We start from the raw sequence: 18,756 nt of genomic DNA on the forward strand, positions 1-18,756 counted from the left end.
GAAAGGCTCAGTTTAGTGCTTTTATCATTTTTTACTTCATAAATTGTTACAATGCCGTTCGGTAAAGGGACTTTAATCAGAACGTTCTAGAAGAAGACATTCGAATATGGTTGACCTCTGTTCAAGATTACTTACTGACTCCTATTACTTGAAATATCACACCAAACACGAGAGCAGGCGGTAAATCATTCAACGTTTAGTATTCCCCTAATGTTGCCCTTTATCTGCTTTGTATTAATAGAACCGCTTCGAGAATTTCTTGAAAAATTGCCTAAGGGACCGGGGAAGAACTGATGTGCTTTGCTCTACCACTTTTTCATTTTTTGACTTACCTCCTCCAACGTCCCCCATTCCGATGAAATAGTTCTATTTACACGTAACGGATCAGCGCATTTGCTGTTAAAAGACGCGTGTCGTGGGATTATTATTTCAAGGCTAAGGTCACAATAGGTAACACACTGGTTTCACTTTCGTGTTCCTGTTTACGAGTTGAAGGCTGGTTGCGGATGAGCAATTTTAAGTTTCTTGTCTTGTCTGGTTGGAATTTTGACGCCTAAACGAAATTCAGAACCGATTTTAGTAGTTGTTTCAGACAAGAGATATTTACATTCTCTACAGAGGCTTAACTGTGGAGTCTTATCCTTGTTGCTGCTCTGAAAAGGACTTTGATCAACACATTCTCGAACAGAATTTAGATTTGCTCTATAATTTGACTCAACCCCCATTAAGTAGCTCTGCTCATAAACTCAACGGATCAGCGCAGAAATCGCAAGTCTGACGTTTGTGGCTTTAAAGGTGCCATAAAAAATGATGCAATGTCTAGAGATTATTTCTGAAGGTCACAGTATGTAACTAATCAGTTTCACTTTCACGATTTCATGTGAATCACATTTGGAGGTAACTATCACTTAATGATAATGATTATAACAACTTTATTATTTTACTTATATAGCGTATTGCGGTGCGGTGTACAATATTCTTTCGGAATGGTATAGAAGCAAATAATACATATGGAATTGTATTTTAATGTGAACAGGGAGGGAGTGGGGATGGGGTAAGCTCAGTCTACCCCCCCCCCCGTCTCACTTCTTCCACGCTAAGTAAGGTTATCGTACCCAACTTAATGACGAATTTTCCAGACTTTTGTAGAGCGAAAGAACTTCGAAAAATAATGAAGGTTAACGTGTCGAGGCACATCCTAGTGTTGTTTGCTGCGGAGAGATGATGGACAAAGAATCAAACCAAAGCAAATTCAATAGTTATCAGTAAAACAATTGATATTAAACTTGCAGAGTGCAGCTATTTAGGGAGGTAGATAAGGTGTTCTGCCTGAAGGCCAAAGAAGTTTTCGCTTTCGCGTTCGTCGAGTGTTTTGTTGACTACAGAAAGCAGCCTATATTCTTTATCGCAGATGATCAATCACCACCAAAAAGTTTCCAAAACTTGACAGGAGCAAGTACCTTAGTTTCATTTGCATGAAATTTATGAGTAGCAGATACAACTCTTTTCAAACGAAAACTACTTCCTAGAATTGCTATATTGGAAGAGAAGGAGCTTCATGAGACCGTAACAAGATGAAATTTAACCGTGATTTCTCCCATCTTCCTTAACGCAAATTCCCCTACATCAGTGAAAATGTTATTGATGTTATTTTGTTATGCTTTGTAATTTCTTTAATCTAATATTCTGAGTTTATCAACTCAACAAAAGAACTTCTATGTTTGGTCGGGCACCGAATATCTTCAATACTCCAAAGCAGGTTGCTTCTTATTTCAAATGGATTTCTTAGCTCAAGCTGAAGAAGGTCTTTACCAGCTCTATTTTCAGTTTAAGTCATCCTTTCATTCCAGTTGATCATTTTTCAATGATCAAAGTTTCTTTGAGTGAGTGTAAAGAAAAGTAACCAGGAAAATACAAACTATTTTCTCTTAACTGACGTAACCCAAAAACCTGTCTTTCTTACTTCAGCAAAACAAAAGCAGTTCAAATGGCCCATTGATATGGCGTCAAAATTATTCGATCATCGCTTTATAAGTATTGTGCGGCCTTCCAATGAAATCTCTCGAAGTCTCTTGTGCTGTCTTGCCTAGAGACGTGATTTATGTGCATTGCGACGAAGCCAGATTAGCTTTCGCATGCGAGTTCCTCAAGTGTTTTGTTGACTACAGAAAGCAGCATATATTCTTTATTGCTGATAAAGTATTATTACCTCACGAAAAGTTTCTAGAACTTTGACAACGTGAAGCAAACTTTAATTCACTTACCTGAAAGTTATGCGTAGCAGATACAACTCGTTTCAAACGAAAAAGAAACAAGCGAACATTGTAGAATACTTATCTTGATACGAAACACGCCGCAGGAGAAGGAGCGTAATACAGAAAACTATTTTAGCAAAAAGATATAATTGCACTGCGACTTCTGCTATCGTCGCTTTAGGTTAGAAAAGAGATGTTTGTGACCTTACGTTCTTTTGATACTCTAACTGATACGATCCATTGTCTAATATGCTGACCGTATCAAATGAAAAAAAGACGGAACTGTTTAGCAGAGTTGACAGTAATTATGAAAAACGCAAGGGGCAAAAAGCAGCGGATTACGGCTGCCACAACTTCATTAAAACTCCAGAAATTTTGCTGGGAGAATCATCCATTTTAAGGACTAGAGGTGGAAGAGATAAGAGGACCTCAAGAGATAAAACTCTGTTTAGTGTTACAGTATACCAGCACTGTAGTGTCACAGTATACCAGCACTGCAGTGCCGCAGTATACCAGCACTGCATTGCCACAGTATACCAGCACTGTAGTGATAGTTCCAGAACTCAGTGAGATAATCCAGCTGCGAACAAACTGCCAAAGCCTTTGAAGCTTTGAGATCTAATGTCCGTGAGATGAAGAAGAAACGAAATAAATAGCCAACAAAACAAGTGTTGTAGAGCGTTTTCAAGGCTCGTTATTTCAAGCATTTTTAGGTTTACCTTTTGTTTTATTAAGTCTCACCTTTTCGCCCCTACGTGCTATTTTGAACTTGGCTCAGCACTTACCGTGCTAGACATTTTAATCCTTTGTTATGGTTGAAGATAACTAGTTTGCTAGGTGGTCATGTTTGAGTTGGTAAAACTGACCTTGAGTTTTACCAACACTGAGCATCCTGTTTTGGAAGTTCCCACGGTTAGCTAGCCCAAACATGTCTGTGATTTTTGTATTTAATACTGGAGCACTCCTTGCTGAAAGTAGTAGAAATAAGCAGTGGAACAAGAGAGAGAATAAAGAAGAAAATTACAGAGTCTCAGTACCTCTTGTTAATTTGCCAAGCGAGTGGTAAAACCCCTCAACAAAAGTGCTTTTCGTGAAATGTCTTCTTAAACTTGTTCCAAACGTCAATATTGCATAAAAGAACGCTTATTATGTCAAATATATCTCTTGGCTCAGGCTGGAAAGAATTCTGTCTCTCTACCAACTTTTAACACCGACCCCGTTTTGTCATTTTCACTTATCTTTCATTACAGATCACTTGCCGTGAAAGTAAGCCTTGACTGATAACAGTTACATAAGCCGTGAACAAAAAGTAAATAGATTTGAAAATTCTTGCGAAAGAAACCTCAAGCAACAGAAACCCAGAGCAGATCTGTGGCAGCACTAAATGCAGAAGGCTTCCTTCCGCTGTTAGGAGCCGTCTAGATTGTCGAACAGCATGAGAATTTCTAATATTTATTTACTAATCAGATCAAAGTCGTTCAGATCTCCGTGTTACTTTGCGGTAAGAGGTGATGGATCAGAAATCAAAACAAACTATTCTTAATACTTCTCAAACAAAAGAAAAATAGATGACATGTTGCCATGCATCTGTTCAATAATAGATGACAAAAGTGTCACGTGAGGCACAGCAGAGTGTGTCACTGATGTTCTTACTATTTTGACGTCTTCTGTGATCTATTACTAAACAGACCCACGGCATCATGGATGATCTATTATTCAATTTATTATTACTTATATAGCGCAAAATACATGTGGATATGATCTAATGCGCTAGAATTCTGATTGTTTTATATGATAAATGCGTCTGTCCTCCAGTCGATCATTGGTAAGAACCAATCACAATGCCAGCGTTATTTAGCTTATGATACATAAAACACCGGATATGCTGCTGTGTGCAGCTTTAAATGCATGTGATTCTTAACTATTCAACCTTTGAACGCAGACAGTTTAAGTATTCCAAAGGTTTCCCAAACTTCCAGAACGGTATGTATTATCTAAGTTACTGATTCAAGTGAGTTCCAGATAACTTTTTTCTCTGAATTTGGTTTTGTTATCGATCTATAGAATCAGAGTGATAATTTCCATTCGTGAAGAAACCTCAGTTCACGAGTTGACGTAAATTAAAGTTAACCGTCACGTGTGGTGTGTATCATTTTATAAAGTACGCTGGGAATTTATTTCGGCTCAGGTTGGCAAAGTTCTCTAGTATTTATCTAAGAGTGATGGCTGGTTTTTACTTAACGCTATCATACTTGAATGAAGTGAGAAGCGATTCTTTATTGATCACTAGAAAGTGAGCTGAGAGAATGGAATTCAATGTTAAGAGACCTTATTAAGTAAGATTATCAAAACTAATTACCTCGGACGCAAAAAAGATAAACTGAGAAGACGGAAAAAAATTCGTATAGCTTAGAAATTATTGACTTTGACCATCAGTTCTCAGACTTAGACAGTATTCCCGATGCTTTAAACATTTTCTTTATTATAGGAAAATTCTTTACCTGACGAGGGACTCGTGCGGTATCAGTTTTTGCAGGAAAGTTAACGCGGAATTGACGAGGTAAGTGATCGATTTTCCTTAAGTCGCATATTTGAACAAAAATTAGTAAAATCAGAGTTAACTTCGTTTGCTTCTTCGGATGAGTCAAAAAAATAAAGGCTGATAGTTTCTAAAGAAACTGTTTGGGGCTGCGTCGGTGGGGGTAACGAAATAATTTGAATATATCAACAAAGTTGAAATGGTAAATTGGCCACTGTTACGATTATAAAAGCTGACGTTTCGAGCGTTAGCCCTTCGCTCCGACGAAGAGCTAACGCTCGAAACGTCAGCTTTTATAATCGTAACGGTGGCCAATTTACCATTTCAACTTTGTTGATACATTCAAATTAAATTGAGAAAAAAAATGATGTGAAGTTGTTAAAAAGTAGCCTTGATTCTTTGCTGCTCAATTTTCCTTCATATCCCTAGTCCTGGCGTCAATTTAGCTCCACCCTGTGAATAAAGGAAATTGACTTCCTTGTTTCTGACACGCCCCTTTCCTAAAAAAAACATGTCTAAGCGCGTATTGCTAGATCTTGACACATATACTATTTGCAAAGACAACCCTGATGCCCATTAACAAAACTTTGGTTTTGCGCAGGTTCAAACAAGAAATGGCCGCTGCATTTGAATACACGGAAGAGCAGCTAAATTACTTCAGGATTTGTTACGTTGTCACTGATATTATAACAGAGGGTCTGCGAACAATCTTTAAACAAGAATGGGACAGTCGCCACAAGACAAGACTAGGAGAATGGAAAGATCAACCTAAAAATGGACTGGACTTTTGGAATGGGGAGTCCCTAAAGAACAGAAGGAAAAACGCACGGCTGTTATCAACCATGAAAAATGGCGATAGAGCTAAATGGGATTGTACCATGCTCTTTTACGCTATTCTTTTTTCAGACTGTATCCACGGTCTCAATTCAGTGGTTCGATCAAACATAGATGATATAAGAAATATTCGGAATGAAATCGCACATGACGAAGCAGGCCAACTCTCTGACGGAGATTTCAATATTGTTATATCGCGGGTGAAAACTGCATTCGTCGCCCTCGGTCTTCCCACATTAAAAATCAATGAAGTCCAAAATCAAACAGCCTTCCCCACAGAGGAGTTAAGTAAAGTTTTAAGGGAGGTTAACGACCTGAGACAAAAACTTAAAGAGAAGGAAAAGGAACTTAAAGGAAAAGAAAAAGAACTTCAAGAGAAAGAAAAGGTACTTCAAGTAAAAGAAGAACAGAGGCTTGCCTTGCAAGAACAGTTACACGCAGATGTCTCTCCATTTTGCATTCTCCCTCCTAAACCAACACACCTCATCGCTGCTCGAGAATCTGAAGTTGATGAAATTATGCGAAACCTGCAAACATTAAAACGCACCGATGATGGGATGAGCATACTGTATTTGTCAGGAAATCCAGGAAGTGGCAAATCTCAGCTGGCCCGTTTAGCAGCCAAGCGATTCTACGACGAAGTCAAAGAAACACCTTCCGCAGCTTCATTTGTCATGACACTGAATGCTGAAAGCCCAGAAACAATTTTGAACTCGTATGTCGATTTTGCTCAACATTGCAAATGTCCCGGATATGAAATAACAAACACTTACGGCTCGAAGGATTTGAACACAGACGACAAGATTTCATATCTCAAGTCCCTAATAAGTGCAAAAATTAAGCATTACACTTCATGGCTGGTGGTAGTTGATAATGGGAACTCTCTTTCAAGCGGTCATTTGCCTGATGCAGGAAACGAGGTGTGGGCAAGGGGCCAGATGCTAATAACAACGCAGGGCACTGCGTCTATGCCGTTAACAAGCTCTTCCGTACAAAACCTTTCCGTCAGCGCAGGAATGCAACCTAACGACGCATGCTCTTTGCTGAGCATTCTTTCTGATATCCCAATTAATGACATAGAGAAAGAAGTTGCTAAGGTATTAGACTACCAGCCACTTGCCCTAGCGGCTGCAGCCACGTATGTGCGACAAGTTCGTCAGAGTAAGGTATCCTCGAAGTTTGGCTGGAGCGACTACCTGAAGAAATTGGAAGAGGGGAAACGAAGTAATACTGAAATCAGACTTGCTGAGAGCAATCCAAGCTATCCAAACTCCATGACCAAAGTAATAACACTCGCTGTCGAAAAGGCGATGGCGGACGATATAATTTTCCGTCACATCTTCAATTTTCTCTCTGTGTGTGCATTACAGCCGATCCTTGAAGAAGCTGTTATCGAGTACATCAGAGCAGTAGATGAAGATTTTGAAGATGAAGATATGATGAGAATGAGAATGAATCAATGTTCATTATTGCTGATTGAAGAAAAAGAAGAAGAGGAAGAAGAGGAGGAAGAAGAAGAGAAAGAAGAAGAGGAAGAAGAAGAGGAAAAAGAAAAAGTGAGTGGTGTCTATATTCGAGCTCATGGTATTGTTCACGATGTTATTAAATCTGCGACGAAAGATTGGACAAAGGATGAAGTTTACGAAGTGGTACATGGGGCTGTAATGTCATTCTTAAAATTCGAAAAATTAGCTTCTATTGATGTGGGAACAAAATTAGCTCCCCATTTAAAGATGTTAAGCTTAAAACTTGAACATGTGGTAATTAGAAGAGAAAAGCCAGAATTCTCCGAAAGAGCACTTAAGTCTTTGAGTTCTTACCCTGGTGGCCTTTGCACCCTCGGTGACATGTGCCATGACCACAGTGAGTTTGGAGCAGCAATAGTCTTTTATAAATTGCAGTTAAAAATGATTGAATCAAGTCACGAAGGAGAGGACCTGAAAAAAGCAGCATGTTACAGCAACTTGGGTATTGTACATAGTGAGCTGGGCAAAACAGACCAAGCAGAAGACTACTATAATCATGCACTGGAGATTGAGCTGAAGAAGCTGGGACCTGATCATGTTGATGTTGCAGCCTCTTACAACAATCTGGGTACTTTACACAGTGACCTGGGCGAAACAGATCAAGCAAAAGACTACTATAAGCGTGCACTGGAGATTCGTCTGCAGAAGCTTGGACCTGATCATGTTGATGTTGCAACCTCTTACAACAATCTGGGTATTTTACACAACGTGCGAGGCGAAACAGATCAAGCAAAAGACTACTATAAGCGTGCACTGGAGATTCGTCTGAAGAAGGTGGGACCTGATCATGTTAAGGTTGCAGCCTCTTACAACAATCTGGGTAGTTTACACAGTGATCTGGGCGAAACAGATAAAGCAAAAGACTACTATAAGCGTGCACTGGAGATTCGTCTGAAGAAGCTTGGACCTGATCATGTTGATGTTGCAGCCTCTTACAACAATCTGGGTAATTTACACAAAGCGCTGGGCGAGACAGATCAAGCAAAAGACTACCACAAGCGTGCACTGGAGATTCGTCTGAAGAAGCTAGGACCTGATCATGTTGATGTCGCAGCCTCTTACAACAATCTGGGTATGTTACACAGTGACCTGGGCGAAACAGATCAAGCAAAAGACTACTATAAGCGTGCACTGGAGATTCGTCTGAAGAAGCTTGGACCTGATCATGTTGATGTTGCAGCCTCTTACAACAATCTGGGTAATTTACACAAAGCGCTGGGCGAAACAGATCAAGCAAAAGACTACCATAAGCGTGCACTGGAGATTCGTCTGAAGAAGCTGGGACCTGATCATGTTAAGGTTGCAGCCTCTTACAACAATCTGGGTATTTTACACAAAGCGCTGGGCGAAGCAGATCAAGCAAAAGACTACTATAAGCGTGCACTGGTGATTCGTCTGAAGAAGCTTGGACCTGATCATGTTGATATTGCAGCCTCTTACAACAATCTGGGTAATTTACACAAAGCGCTGGGCGAAACAGATCAAGCAAAAGACTACTATAAGCGTGCACTGGAGATTCGTCTGAAGAAGCTTGGACCTGATCATGTTGATGTTGCAGCCTCTTACAACAATCTGGGTACTTTACACAGTGACCTGGGCGAAACAGATCAAGCAAAAGACTACTATAAGCGTGCACTGGAGATTCCTCTGAAGAAGCTTGGACCTGATCGTGTTGATGTTGCAGCCTCTTACAACACTCTGGGTACTTTACACAGTGACCTGGGCGAAACAGATCAAGCAAAGACTACTATAAGCGTGCACTGGAGATTCGTCTGAAGAAGCTTGGACCTGATCATGTTGATGTTGCAGCCTCTTACAACAATCTGGGTACTTTACACAGTGACCTGGGCGAAACAGATTAAGCAAAAGACTACTATAAGCGTGCACTGGAGATTCGTCTGAAGAAGCTTGGACCTGATCATGTTGATGTTGCAGCCTCTTACAACACTCTGGATAGTTTACACAGTGACCTGGGCGAAACAGATCAAGCAAAAGACTACTATAAGCGTGCACTGGAGATTCGTCTGAAGAAGGTGGGACCTGATCATGTTAAGGTTGCAGCCTCTTACTACAATCTGGGTATTTTACACAAAGCGCTGGGCGAAGCAGATCAAGCAAAAGACTACTATAAGCGTGCACTGGAGATTCGTCTGAAGAAGCTTGGACCTGATCATGTTGATGTCGCAGCCTCTTACAACAATCTGGGGAAGTTTACACAGTGACCTGGGCGAAACAGATCAAGCAAAAGACTACCATAAGCGTGCACTGGAGATTCGTCTGAAGAAGCTAGGACCTGATCATGTTGATGTTGCAGCCTCTTACAACAGTCTGGGTATGTTACACAGTGACCTGGGCGAAACAGATCAAGCAAAAGACTACTATAAGCGTGCACTGGAGATTCGTCTGAAGAAGCTTGGACCTGATCATGTTGATGTTGCAGCCTCTTACAACAATCTGGGTAATTTACACAAAGCGCTGGGCGAAACAGATCAAGCAAAAGACTACCATAAGCGTGCACTGGAGATTCGTCTGAAGAAGCTAGGACCTGATCATGTTGATGTTGCAGCCTCTTACAACCATCTGGGTATGCTACACAGTGACCTGGGCGAAACAGATCAAGCAAAAGACTACTATAAGCGTGCACTGGAGATTCGTTTGAAGAAGCTTGGACCTGATCATGTTGATGTTGCAGCCTCTTACAACAATCTGGGTACTTTACACAGTGACCTGGGCGAAACAGATCAAGCAAAAGACTACTATAAGCGTGCACTGGAGATTCGTCTGAAGAAGCTTGGACCTGATCATGTTGATGTTGCAGCCTCTTACAACAATCTGGGTACTTTACACAGTGACCTGGGAGAAACAGATCAAGCAAAAGACTACTATAAGCGTGTACTGGAGATTCGTCTGAAGAAGCTGGGACCTGATCATGTTAAGGTTGCAGCCTCTTACAACAATCTGGGTAATTTACACAAAGCGCTGGGCGAAGCAGATTAAGCAAAAGACTACTATAAGCGTGCACTGGTGATTCGTCTGAAGAAGCTTGGACCTGATCATGTTGATATTGCAGCCTCTTACAACAATCTGGGTAATTTACACAAAGCGCTGGGCGAAACAGATCAAGCAAAAGACTACTATAAGCGTGCACTGGAGATTCGTCTGAAGAAGCTTGGACCTGATCATGTTGATGTTGCAGCCTCTTACAACAATCTGGGTACTTTACACAGTGACCTGGGCGAAACAGATCAAGCAAAAGACTACTATAAGCGTGTACTGGAGATTCGTCTGAAGAAGCTGGGACCTGATCATGTTAAGGTTGCAGCCTCTTACAACAATCTGGGTATTTTACACAAAGCGCTGGGCGAAGACGATTGTAGTTTGCTGGTGCACGAGGCTAAGAATCAAGGAGGTAACAATGTACTAGAAAAAACGAGAATGGCGATCATGACGAATGATATAAATTAACATACCTTCCAAGGCAAGTAATGTAGCGGCCGAGTTCTGATTTTGGACGCTTGCGGCCAATTTTCTTATTTTGGAAACTGGTGTATGATTTTTTTTTCTTTTTTCTTTTAATTTTGACGGTAGTGTCTGATTTTTGACAAAGGGGCCGATTCTTCGATTTTGGACAGCAAATGATCAGTTATCCAAACAAGTCAATTATCCTAGACTCCAAGCGCGTCTCCAACTAGACCAGCGGTGGCCAAGAAGAAATGAGAAGAAAACTCACTTGTGATTTCAATGGTGAAGTTACAAGTGACATTGTTTCCTGATTGGTCCATTGCATGACACAGAATAACACGATTCTTTTATTGAACGATTGAAGAGGTTGGTGGATTTGCTGATCATGAGTTGTCCGTAGCAACCGGTTTCGTACAGGTAACCGACGATAAAAATTTTTCTCGTTCAGCATAAGATGACATGGGGTTTTTTGGACATGTGACACCAAACGTGAGAGAGAAAAAGATCTGGAATGGAAAAGAGTTCGTTAGTTTCAAGCGAAAGAACAAACATAAATCAAGCTGACATATCACCTGATGTCAACTCTAACCTGACCTTCGTACACAGTTTTAGTATTTTTCACAACAGAAATGACGCATGGAACACTCATCGATTTCCCAATCTTTAAGCTCGCAATTAATTTATTTTTATCAGCACTTGCACAAAATATCTCCTTGGCTCGTTATCAAAATGGCAGAACCTATTATCAGTCGGGTCGAATACTGGCTTGGTTAACGGGAACATAGAAAAGGCTTTCAAATCTTTCCCGAAATAATTTTTAACTGGAAAATAACAGTTTCCCATAAAATAATGAACAATTAAAACTTATGATCACACGAACACAATAACATACGCGAAAACGTTTATCGGGGGCAAAAAGCTCAATATAGTATGAAGGTGGCAAGTTATGGGTAAACAAGTTGTGTACACAAAACTTATTGAAAAGGACTGCTGGACACAAAAATAAAAACTGCGGACGTAACACAAAGTTCGTACTGATATGGAAACCAGAAGAGAACTTAAGTTCCATAAAACATGGTTAGGTAGTTATTTAAAGCCCTCTCTACTTAATTATTTCTTAGAGGGAATTTTCTGTGTAATAATAATGGTCTAGGATAAAATATGGACTGGACTGTTTTTTGGACGATTTTTTGGACGATTTTTTGGACGACTTTTTTGAACGATTTTTTGGACCATTTCATAAGGGGGGCGGCACACCTTTAGTACTCAGGGAGGAGTGGGTGCAGTCGAGAACTACTGAGGGAGGGGTTGGGAAGAGTTTTGTTACTCAGGGAGAGGTGGTAGGTGGTTGTAATTGTAAACACTACTGGTTCATGGAGTTTTTACTCGATCGTACAGGTTATTTTAATCGGTTTTTCGACTGCCTTCAATCAAAATGTTTTCGCTGGGCCGCGTTGTTTCTTTAATTTATAGTAATGCGAAAATGCCACGTACACATTGGACGTAAATTTTTATTGAAAATATCGCGTTTACGATCTTCCACTGTAGAGTTACTAGTCTGGCGTAGGTTATGCGTGTGCCTTTCGAGTCGACTTGTGCACCATCAGTTTTCCTTTGGGTATATAGTGTGTAATTACCAGATTTATCTATCTTCTTTTTGTCATTGAAGTTATCAGACGAGATCACGAGATTACCGGTCCTTGGCCCTTGAATAGAATTCACAAGCACTATCGTAATTTTTACGTTTGTACGTTTACTATATGAAATCATTTTTGGTACAGTCGAGTGTCTCGAGTGCATTTAGCGGGTTTTGACTGTTTTTAAACAGGCGCGCGAAAGAAAGTTTAGTGGTGAACAATAAAGACAATAGAGTGTTTATGTCTCGGAACTGGCATAGGGTAAAATATGGACTGGACTGGACTATTTTTTGGACGATTTTTTGGACTATTTTGGACGAGTTTTTGGACTATTTTGGACGAGTTTTTGGACTATTTTTTAGACTTTTTTTGGACAATTTTATAAGGGAGGAGGCACACCTTTAGTACTCAGGAAGGAGTGGGTGCAGTCTACAAGTACTGAGGGAGGGGTGGGGGAAGAGTGTTATTACTTAGGGAGGGGTGGTAAGTGATTGTAATTATAAACACTACTGGTTAATGGAGCTTTTATTCGATCATAATAATTGTTGATTGTTTTTGAACTGGCGCGCGGAAGAAAATTTAGTGGTGAACAATAAAGAAAATAGTTTTTATGTCTCGGAACTATCGGTCTGATAGTTGTTCCTTGGAAATCTGATGTTCTTAAAACTAGCATATTTGCCCGAGAAACTTCGCTTCTCGGGCAAATATTTCTTTTAAGAACATCAAATTTCCGCGGGGAAACTAACAGCCGATAGTTCCTCGACAGAAACACTCTATTGTTTAACTAGGTATTTCGGTGTTGTGTGAAATTCTGTGATCTCGTTTGATAAGATCACTGACAAAAGGAAGATAGATAAATTCACTACTAACATACTCTATACACAAAGGAAAACGTAAAGCAACTGATAGTGCACACACAAGTCGACTCAAAAGGCACACGGATAACTCAACAGGGAAGGATCGTAAACGAAGTATTTTAAATATAAATTAAAGTCCAGTGTTTACGTGGCAGTTTCGCTTTCGCATAACGGAAATTCCGATATCTCGTCTGATAAAATGAATGACAGAAGGAAGAGAGATAAATCTGGTAATTACACACCGTATACACGTTTTTCGAGGTGTGCGTTTTCGAGGTCTGAGAGAATTTTGCTTTGTACGATTGTACCAAAAATGATTTCATATAGTAAACGCACAAACATTAAAATTGCGATAGCGCTTGTGAATTCTATATTTACGGCTAAAGTCAAGGGCCAAGGAACGGAAATTCTGTGATCTCGTCCGATAAGATTAATGACAAAAGATAGATGGATAAATCTGGTAATTACACAAAGGAAAACTGACGGTGTGCAAGTCGGCAAAACGCACACGCATAACCTATGCCAGATAACTCAACAATGGAGGATCGATAGTAAAAGCGATATTTTCAATAAGAATTAAAGTCCAGTGTTTACGTGGCATTTTCGCTTTCGCATGGCTAAAAAAATTTAAAGAAACGCCGCGGCAAAGCGCAAAATGTTGATGTAGGAGAAGTCAGTCGAAAAACCGATTAAAATAATTATTAGGATCGAGTTAAAGCTCCATTAACCAGTAGTGTTTACAATTACAGCCACCTACCATCCCTCCTTGAGTAATGACAGTCTTCCCCCACCCTCCCTCAGTACCTGTCGACTGCACCCATCCCTCCCCGAGTACTAAAGGTGTGCCTCTTCCCTTATAAAATGGTCCAAAAAATGGTCCAAGAAATGGTCCAAAAAATGGTCCAAAAAATCGTCCAAAAAATAGTCCAGTCCAGTCGACATTTTACCCTATGACGGTCACCAGTGTGTCGCCGTACCCGCGACCACAGTGTGACAAAAATGATAAAGATTTTGTTACTCTTACTTAGCAAACGACGAAGGGAGACGTGATTATTTAGATAACGCTGAACATGCTGCACTAACGACACCTTTTTTCGTTTCTTCTTCGTACCCGAAAAGCAAAGGTCGAAAATATTGTAAATGCAGAAATTGAAAGAAGATCAAAGCGGTCTACAAAAAACATTATAGCAACTAAGACAGTTTTATCGCCGGAAACGAGGAACTGGACGAGAAGTCGCTTGATGTTAGAAGGGTTTAAAAGAACAGTAATTATTAAAAATAATTAGAAATATTATGGAAAAAATCACTTAATAAGGTTTTTGCGACATCATGTCGCCGTTATCACATGATTACTGCAATGGGCAGTTTGCAGTCAGCTATCGCTGCCATGAAGGTTAAATGAGGGAGTTATATACAAACCTATGGCTGATGCAAGGAGAAATTTCTGATACGGATGCAGACTGCTTGAGTGAAGATTACGGGCGCTGGGATTTCAACTGGAAACGTTCAGTTCATTTGATTCTTTCGTTTTCTAAGAGGAGAACATTTGTGAAAGATTTGATGCCAGTGCCTCTCAGATATTTAACAAATGGTAAACACCACAGCGTACACTATTGAGTTATGGATGCACGCGGAAGGTTGCTAAGCACGAAAGAAGCGTAAGAGTAGCTCGAGGCGATAGCCGAAAGCGACTCTAGCTTCTTGAGTGCTTAGTAAACCTCCCAAATGCATCCATAACTCAATAGTGTACGCTGTGGTGTTTACCATTTGTTTTATAACATAACATTAATACATTGTAGATAAAGAGTTCCCTTTTATTTGACAAATCTTACGTGACCAGAAAAAACAAGCGCGCGCCGAAAAATAGTCTTTGCATTTGCTCACGTCAGCAGCGTACACCCATGGGCAAATGGGGGACGCTAAATTGACCAATCAGAGCGCGCGCTTTACTTTGGTTATGTTATAATAAAAAATGAGCTTGTCGCCATGTTGATGAAAGTGAATGGATAGAAAAGTAGCGACAGATTACTTGGTTCTAACTTAGTGTTTGATGTTTTGCACCTGACCTTTCACAAATGTTGAATGCATTCCAGTAATTTTGAATCGGAGCACTTTCAGATCGAGTGTTGAGAAACCAAATCAAGGAATTTAAAACAGCAAATCAGAAGAAAGGAAAGTTCCTAAGAGCCAATGAGAACTAAAAGTGAAATTACGACATTCGATTAAAATTGCTCTAAACGACAAATACAATGATCTTATCCTTGATATTTTCACCGTTATTGAGCTCCTGGACAAAACTGCCCCGCTCTCATCTCTGTCTCAGTTGAAACTTCCATCACCTCGATAGCGCGAAACTAAAAGGTATCCAATGTATCTTTCACGTTAGTTCACCTCCTGAAAAGCAGCCCCCGCTTCTTTACATGGGACATTTCAGCCAACGGAATTCTCCATGAAACACACTAAAATGTTACATACCTCATTTGTAAGGTTAAGCCTTGAAGTATGCGATCATTTCCATGCTAAACATCTTAACACTAAGAAGGATCTAAACAGTCACTGAATCTTTTTAATTTTTTTTTTGTTTTAGCTTCAAGGCATTTACAATCGAGTTGAAAGAAACTTTCTATTCTAATCATTATTTCAATATGTATCTTAGAGAAAGCCCGATTTTAATCCACTTTTTCCGTCACACAACGGTGCAAAATCAATGTTGCGTGACAGAGAAAAAGGGTGACAAGAGGGCTACGATTGCGCTCCCTGCTGTCAAAAAGGCTGCTCAATACCGTTTTAAATATTGTACATACAATAAAGGATTAATCAAGTATAACAAATACGTTGATATCATGTTTCGAAATAAAGAATCAACATAACTGAAAATAAATTGAGCCGGTTAATAAACTCTTCAACCTCAGTCACTAACATCTAGTTTCCCCTTACAATATCACTTCTAAATCAAACGCTACGGTTATGAGTAAAAAGAAAATGATCTCAACTGAATGAAGCTCTGGATTGTAAAAAAAAAAATTTCTTCGCGTCAGTACCATCAGTAATGTAAAGCACACAGTATGGGGAACATGCCTACCGATGTTCAGGGAGCGTAGAGGGCTAAAGGAAGTCTTCCTTGAATCTCCCAAGATTTTTTACAATCTAAATTTGTGCATAAGTGGGATGATAGTGTTTTCCATTGTTGATATAAAACCTTGTTGACGCAGTTCTCAAAATTTGGCTGAATTGAAGATAGCTAAAACGAAGTTTAGCTAAAGAAGGGCAAACTGTTGGTTTCACAACCGGCCGACTTTTATTCAGGTACAAGCTACAAAAAAAATTATGAGTTTGGTTACGATATCTTTCTACTAGCAAACATGGCGATCAAACATGGCGGTACACACACACACACACAGACACACACACAGACACACACACAGAGACACGCACACACACACACACACAAAGCATAATTGCATCGATCTTTCTAACACTTAATACCTCATCTTCGTTTACGCCAAAAATATTAAACTTCAAAAGATCGTTTTTGATAATTCAAAGACAGTTTGTCTCACAATTTGTGGCAGGTGTAACTTGGGGGAGGAGAAAGGGGGGAGAAACTGCCTGGAAGGGAGGTAATCTGGTACTCTCTCCCTTTTTTCCCCCTTCCTTTCCCATCTCCTATCATATCTACCTCACGGAGTAATCTGTAATCTTCGTGACTTTCGATGGTCTAGCATTTAAATACTCAGGCATTAAAGGGATACTCTCCACCAAATTTTAACATTTAATTAAAATGTAGATATTTTGCCAAAACAACTACTGGAAGAAGAAAAAGTTCCCTAAAACCTTTCATTCGATTGAAATCCTGGTGCAAAAGCGCGAAACTCACTCAATTCAATGACAGGAAGTTGAAATGGCTCCTAGTTAAACATAGCCTGCGAACAGGCTCCCCGTTTAATCAGACGTGGGGACACAGAAACCTTCCCCTTCCTTCCCCTGCTTCGCGCCCTCTAAGCCGTGAGCCTGATCGGAGGCTCAGTTAAACACGTAATCAATGACGTAATAGGAGAACTGAAAAACATACGAGCGATCGTACTGGAGTCCAACTCTAGAGATTCGACTTTTCCTTTTCGGATTCATGGTCGGTGATCGAGGGTGCAGACGCTCAAGGAACTGAACCATATATGTGTTTGAGCCTTAAGACAGTGAGGCTAGTTCTGACTCCTCGAAAGAACCAGATTAAGCCGATCCATTCGAGCGATTACGAAACAGACTGGTAAGCGATTTCTCTGAGTTACAATTTTCGCTTTTCGGCGAAATCTCTTCGTTTGTCACTTCACAAAGTGAAGTGATCGTTAGATTTGAGAAATGCAGCAGTGTTTGGCCTTAAAAATGTAGGACCTCAACTTGATTAGACCGGCATTTGTTTTTAACACAATAAAGCTATTCTTTCACATTCGCTGCACGTGTTATGTAAGTCTTAAACTTGCGTAATTCCTCATTCTTTTACTTCTTCTTCACCTTCTTCCTCTTGATCCAAATTTTCCTCCTCACTCTGAACCGGGGTCGACGTAATAAACTCCTTGAGCGAAGTGCGTTGTGTGCTTTTACTCTTTACTGGAACGGACGTCTGACAACCTGCCAAGTTATTTTAGCGTGCGGTTTGGTTACTTTCTTCGGGACGGCCAAACTACTGTCACAACAGACTTGTATTTTTATGTATTTTCAAGTGACTAAATTTGCCTCTAGCGGTACGACTGCTCCGAAATTGCACAGAGAAATCTTTCCCTATTTTGGGAGTTTGGGTGCTGACGTCTTGAGCTTGGGGTGAATGCTACCGATGCAAAACCTAATTGTTCGGTAACTCTCTTTGAAAGGGAGAGCTGTTCATTTTCTATATGTGCATCGAGGATCTGGAACACGCACCGGGTGAATGAGTTGGGTTATAAGTTTGAAAGAGCTTTTTGCTACATTTTTCATTCAATGAATACAGGTTCATATTTGATATTATATATGCAAGGCTAAAAAGATTAAGAAAAGTTATTAAAATGCTAAAACCAAACGTTTTCGGCTGTTTGTCATCATCAGGGTTGAAAGTGTTGACCGTCTGTACATACATATATATCTTATGTGATTCCCGATGGGAAAAGTTTGGAGACATAAGAAATGACTTGTTTGTTCAAACTGGGGTGGAATTGTTGGATCATTAGCCCCTCGACGATCCTACGCTTGTGGAATGTTTCTGCTGAGGGGAGAACACGCCAAGTGAAAGAATGTGATGGATTTTCCCGCAAGTGTTTTGCAGGTTCGGAGGTGTGAGTAGGACAGGTCTATATTTCTTTTACAGGTAATACATACCCCTTTGCAGTTTTCCATTTTCTGTATGCTCCACGTAGTTGTTGTCGATTTTGTTTTGATAATCCCGCGCTCGTGTCACCACTTGTGAAGATGAGAGTTTTTTTTTTCGTCCTCGAGCCTTCGTTTCTTTTTTACGGGCGGATTAATATAACAAAATTAAGGGAACAGCATTGTATTTTAGAAAGGGCTTTCATCTTTAAACCCATAGATTTCGCCAGAACTGACTGTTCCTCTAAAGAACCTGCAGTGAAGTAGTGAATGCTGCATAGACGGCTAGAGTTTGTTGGGTTCTCAAAATCG

The 18,756-nt window shown here is 40.1% G+C and overlaps 2 protein-coding genes and 1 pseudogene across 2 annotated transcripts in view; 1 reads left to right on the top strand and 2 right to left on the bottom strand.

Annotated features, from left to right (window-relative positions):
• LOC148731419 (uncharacterized) overlaps positions 1-18,756 on the bottom strand; it is a 387,633-nt pseudogene that overhangs the window by 87,052 nt on the left and 281,825 nt on the right.
• Positions 1-18,756, bottom strand: part of LOC148731420 (neural cell adhesion molecule 1-B-like) — a 284,150-nt gene that overhangs the window by 80,571 nt on the left and 184,823 nt on the right. The gene's annotated exons all lie outside the window — the stretch shown is intronic.
• On the top strand, positions 3,850-8,932 carry LOC148731425 (uncharacterized). Its single transcript, XM_088761088.1, has 2 exons — positions 3,850-4,815; positions 5,396-8,932. The coding sequence occupies exon 2, from the start codon at positions 5,409-5,411 to the stop codon at positions 8,928-8,930; it is 3,522 nt and encodes a 1,173-aa protein (XP_088617214.1). The 5' UTR covers positions 3,850-4,815; positions 5,396-5,408; the 3' UTR covers positions 8,931-8,932.

Source organism: Stylophora pistillata, chromosome 5 (genome assembly GCF_964205215.1).
Source record: "Stylophora pistillata chromosome 5, jaStyPist1.2, whole genome shotgun sequence".
NCBI lineage: Eukaryota > Metazoa > Cnidaria > Anthozoa > Scleractinia > Pocilloporidae > Stylophora > Stylophora pistillata.